Source organism: Sinohyriopsis cumingii, chromosome 3 (assembly GCF_028554795.1).
Source record: "Sinohyriopsis cumingii isolate HCF-2022 chromosome 3, ASM2855479v2, whole genome shotgun sequence".
Classification (NCBI taxonomy): Eukaryota; Metazoa; Mollusca; class Bivalvia; order Unionida; family Unionidae; genus Sinohyriopsis; species Sinohyriopsis cumingii.
The window spans coordinates 113,062,792-113,068,791 of record NC_142963.1 but is presented as its reverse complement, the minus strand read 5'-3'; the positions used below and the strand labels follow the sequence as shown (position 1 = coordinate 113,068,791).

General features: G+C 34.5%; 1 protein-coding gene across 2 annotated transcripts in view; it reads right to left on the bottom strand.

Moving 5' to 3' along the window:
* Window positions 1–3,420: 3,420 nt before the first annotated feature.
* Window positions 3,421–6,000, bottom strand: part of LOC149803602 (DNA-directed RNA polymerase III subunit RPC1-like) — a 129,294-nt gene continuing 126,714 nt past the window's right edge. For both annotated transcript variants that reach the window (XM_089953349.1, XM_089953350.1), the window contains exon 37: window positions 3,421–4,757. In XM_089953349.1, the coding sequence (XP_089809475.1) occupies window positions 4,679–4,757 (79 nt within the window). In that variant the 3' untranslated portion in view covers window positions 3,421–4,678. The remainder of the gene's footprint in view (window positions 4,758–6,000) is intronic.

Below are 6,000 nucleotides of genomic sequence, written 5' to 3'. Positions count from 1 at the left end.
TATTTGTCTCCAGGCTTATCTGTACGAAAACACTTTTTAGCCTTATTTGATTACTTTATCGTGATGGTGCCTGAATCTCCTAATATTTAGCCAGACAACACTTAACATATGACTGTCATTGTCAGTCAGATTCTAATCTTTTGTCAGAATTTTAATTGTTTGTGAACAAAATGATTACAGAAAATTCTAGACAGATCTCTTGCCTTTTTGTTAGCTTTCCTCTTAACCTTTACATGTAAATATAATATATGCTTTGTCAATGTACTGATATTAGAGGTATTAGCAATGGGAATGTGAAAAAAGGTCCAGTTTACTGTAGTTCACTTGGCAGCACATTGAAAAGAAAAACTTTTATTGAACAACCAAAGTTTAGAGAGATTGGGCATTCAGGGGCCATAACTCATCTAATAACAAGAAATGGAATGCTGGAAATTGAGAATAAAGCTGCATGCCAAATTTAAATTTGTTTGAAAACCAAAACAAATTTTGGTGAAGTTATCTTACAAAAACCAAAGATGAGTGATCAGGAGTCATAACTCTTCCAAATGAAATAAACCCATAAAATGCACATGCAAGTCTGTTAGACAATGTGCATACAAAGCTATCAGAATATACTGAGTGTCTTTTTAGCTACGCTAGTTGCAAGCAACATGCAATGTAAATATATGAAGTTAACCAAAAAATAAAATTTTACGAGATAAAACCAATAAAAGGTCTCTGTGGCAGTTTAAACACCAAACTATATTAGAATATGCTGAATTCTTTCTGAGATTTGCTGGTTAGAAAGATATGCTGTAGTGAAGATTTAACAATTTTTGGTTGTTGTTGTTCTAGGGTTTAATGCCATTTTTCAGCATAAGATAGGCTATACATGGCGGCCAGTATAACTGGTGGAGGAAGAACCCTGGAAAACCCAGGGAAGAACCACTGACCCACGAGAAGCTACTGGCAGGCTTTCCCACATACCCACACTAGCAGAGCCTTGGACTCGAGCCCTCGCAGACAGAGGTGAGATGGCAGTGATCCGGAATGGTGAGCGCTTTAGACCACTCGGGGCCCCAACAATTTTTGGAAAATGGGCAATAATTCCATTCAAATTAAGGACAGCATTATAGAAAGATTAAGTACAAAGGATACGCAATTCATGTATGAAATGTAATCCATTGAAGTGTAAGGGTTGCACAGTTATGGTGTTTACAAAACTTGTGATTGGACAGATTGATACCGTATATACTCACGTATAAGCCGAAAAATTTAGGAAAAAAATAAGGCCTGGAAGAAGGGGGGCTCGGCTTATCTGCGGGCCAAGGTCCAAGTCTGAAATTCTTAACACTTTTTTCCCTCGATTTCCAGTATTTATTGTTTCTGTCGATTGCTGAAGATGAGGTCACATGCCTAATGATGCCACATGGCTCATAAGATTTGTGCTGTCGTGAAGTGAAACAAATATTTTTTTTCTAACTTAAGTGGTAGGACAATGAATGAAAAACATGTTTTAACATACTTGACGTTATTTGACAGATGTCCATCCACCAGAAAATGCAGCCATACGTGTTATTTGAGCCACGGTGGTACGTGTATTTTCCAAAAGAACCACCATATTAGTAATCTCCAGTCAAGTATTTAGCCCTCAGCTAATCAGTAATCATTAAACTCTACAGCACTGTACAAATGCACGCTAGCTTATTTCAGTGTAAATATGAAAAGAATCTACAAAAAAAATAAAAGAATTACGACACTGAAGGTATATACGACAAACATTTTGATAGAGAGTAGAAATACATGTACGATAGTCTTAAAGGAACAATAGCGAGAGGCTCCATAGGGGTTTGTTGCACGCACGCTTAGGAAGGGTAAATAACAGGGCAATATACGAGTCAGCATGAATAATTGTAAAACAATATAATTTGTGGGATTTCTTTGCAGGTGTTTTAGAAGTAATTGGCAGCCACAGTTTATATACTACTGTTGTTTAGTTGTTTGTAAAGCAAAGTGGTTTGTTAGCGGTAGAGTGTTGTACAATAGCTACCATATGCTTAATCTGTGGTAAATGCCTCAGGGATAATAGGTTTGTTTTGTTGCACAATGTCATGACTTTACTAATACATGCCGACTCTCAGATGTATTGTTTAATGAGATATGGCAGTGGACATGGTTTCTGCTCAAAGTTATAAACTGTCACAATACTTGAATAATGTCCACGCTGAAACCAATCATATTTTGATCAATTGAATCACACTACCTCTAGTTAAAAAAAAACACAAATAAACAACAATGATAAATAATTATCAAATACAAATTGATAACCAACCACACATGGAAATAATTACAGGATATTTCATTCCAACAATGACGAGGACAGCGAGAAGGAGAACGACACACTATCGGATGACCATGATGACAATGACGACGTATATGATGAAAGCACGCCTGTAACAGAAGCCGAGTTTCGTGAACTGTTTGGTGAGTCTGATACAGAGCCAGATTTTGAAGGATTCTAAAAGTGATAGAACTTTTATAATTCGTGATTTTAGAATGAGGATTAATTAAATTTCCATTAAGACTTAACACTTTAGAATTGTTTTTATTTCAACATATAAATTAGCTTTCTTACTTTCATTTTATTTAATAATATGATTTGCCTAAATAAATGTATTCAGAACTCACTTTGTGCATCTTGTGATGTACCGGTAGTCTAGAAATTATGGGTCAGCTTATACGTGGTTCATGCACTTTATAACAGTTTTACCAATTCAGTTTGGGGGGGTCGGCTTATACATGAACAGGCTTATATGCGAGTATATAAGGTAGACAGAAAAAATTGATTACAAAATGTACAGATGCATCTCTGCTGTCTGGTAACTCATGATTAGTCAATATTGGCATCTACATAAACGATCGACTTTTCCTCAATGACCTTTTTCAAAAATTATCTCGATGTCTGTATGAATGCAATTTTGATCATAATGCAATTTAAAAAATGCTATGTTACTGAATTTTGTATTTTTCTCTTTACTTCTTTTAATGTTACTGATAAATGAATGAAGAATGATTTGTAACACAGGCATCTTGTTTATGTTTGGATTGGTATGCATATAATTTATAACAAATAGCCATTATGTTCATTTCAACCTTGAGAATTGTTTAAATTTTAATCAAGAGAGAAAATGCATTCTCCTACATCAAATCATTGTGTAATGGATGTTCCTTGCAAAGGGTGGTAGGCCATATTTTATCTATCAACTGAACCATATGCTGGAAGGCATAAAACCCATCCACAACCCTAAAAGCCCATTAGTAATTTACCTTAATTACTACTCAGTTCTTCTTCATACAGTTTTTGACAATTGTTAATAATAAAGTCATAAGTAATGAATGCTGAAAGATATGTGATATTAAATAAAACACAATAATGCATGATACCCTGCCACTGTACTTTTATTGCTTTAAAAGTATAAATTATGATAACAGTTTTATTCCCTGTGTAATATCCTTTTGTACCTGGTATACAAATAGATGGTTAGTTATTTTATGCAAAACTTACGTTTTATTGAAGGTATGTCAAGGAATATCAAAAACACGCAATAAGACATATTATAACAGACCACACATACTTAATGACAGACCCTAAATTCACTTCATCTGTATGTTGAGCCCACTCACCTCCTTTGATAACTAGATCACTTTAGAAAGAAAATACACCTGTCCATGACCTTTAAGTTGATCCCACCTTCCCCAAACTTTGATAATGAAGCTTGAAAAGAAGACCAGACAAGGAGCTGACCATGACATATAGCATGAACCCATCTCCAAGTTTTGATAATGTGAGTACTCTGGCAGAACCCGACCCCCAACTCCCCAGACAAGAAACTGGCCATGTTAAGCTTGAGGCCAAGATTTGTTAATGATGGCGCTTTAGCAAGAAAGGATCCCTAGGCAAGTAGCATGCCCCCAAGTTTTGTTAATGTGGGCACTTACTTATACAAATCATGTGTGAAAGAAAATCCCAAAACATTAAAGTAACTAGTGTGTGGACAAATGGATATGGACAAGTAAGCCAAAATGTTCACTATGTCAAAATTCAACCAAGGTATGTTCAACTGTGTGTATATATATATATATATATATATATATATATATATATATATATATATATATATATATATATATATATATATATTCATATATATATATTCATATATATATATGTATATATTACAGACAAAATACATCAGTCCTACCACCATGAATGATTCTGTTCAAGTTTCCATTTCTTTCCTCAAACCAAATGCATATATCTGCACCTCATTTACTGGTTGAATTGGCAAACAATAGATATTATGGTACATATGGATTAAACAACAATTCTGCATCTATGAAGCTGCATTAAATGTCAGCATATAATAAAATGATTTTTGAGAATATTTCATGATTTAATCGAGACAAGAAACAGATATGTTAGAAATGTTTTCTTCCTCCATGGACAAAACCCCTGCAAGTTGGAAACAACCCCAAAAAGAAGAAAAACGTCAGTTACAAAATCCAAAAATGTCTGAGAACTGGAAGTAATTCTATTAATTCTTGTTTTGTTTTAAAGACATCTTAGACTTTCTTTATTCCTCGTCATGTTTCAAGGCTTGGTGCTGCTGAGTATCCAGCTGTCTGTAGGACTTCATCTTCAAGTATCCACAACAGGTCGATGAAATTCAGGTGTATCAAAAATAAGAGGACGTAATACTGGTGGTTTCTTCTCAACTGTAACACTAAGTTAAGGACAATGTTGTTGCCATTTTATCATTATATTCAAACATTTTTTTTAAAAAATCTTACGATGAAAAGCCCATGAAGGTGAAAAAATCTATTCAGGAAAACTAGTGATAACAACATTTAGCTGCCATGTTGAATGTCAGATCAGCACAATTTCATTTAGTACCAAGAAGCCATCGCTATTCTTTTAATGAAAGCTTCATGTCAAAATAGCCATTTGTTCAGGAGGAGTAGCTATAACAAGATTACTTCAACATGGCACTATTGGATGTAGGACCAACTAAACACCATGTGAAGTCTTTCAGTCAAAACTATGTCAATACAACCATCTTTTTAGGATGAGGAGAGATGAGATTTTCTAGATGGCCAATCTGGTTGCCATACTGAATGGTTGTAGGCATTTCTGACAGGGATCATTTTGATTTTGGACCAGCTGGAGATCATAAGTCTTGTAATGAAAAATCTATGTCGATATAACCCTACATTCAGGAAGAGTAGAAATAACAAGTTTTAAAATGGATGCCAGAGTGGCCAAAATGGCTGTCTGAGGTGCACCAATTTCTTTTTGGGTGAAGTAAGATTATAAGAAATGTTTTTGTTAAAGTCCCATCTTGATATGACCATCCATTCAGAAAGAGTAGAAATAACAATAATTTCAATATGGATGTCATGGTGGACATACTAGTTGTCACCAATTTAATTTTGGATCAAATAAAGATTATAAGAAATTTTTCTTTGAAAATCCCATGTTTATATGACAAACAATTCTGAAGAAGTATTGATAAAAAGATTTTGAGGATGGCCATTGTGGTGGCCATATTAGATACCAGGTTAAAAAAAAAACAATTTTCGTTTAGGACCAGTTAGAGATCATATTAAGTCTTCTAGTGAAAACTGCATGTTAATAAGACCATCCATTCAACAAAATATTTTCATGAAGGCCACCATTTTAGCCAGATTTGATTCTGCATTGGCATTATTTTCATTTTGGACTAAACAGACAAAATAGATATCATAACAGTTCTTCCAGTAAAACCCCCATATTGATATGACTATCTGTTCAGGAATAGTAACGATGATTGTAAACATGTCTGCTTTGTCCAAGTGCGACCACATTCATTTGAAACCAACCAGACCTTCAAATGAATGTGTTTGTTTATCCTCCCAGCAGTTTAGGAGGAGCAGGGATAGCAAATAAATGACATCAGATGACCATAGAAATGCCACTACATA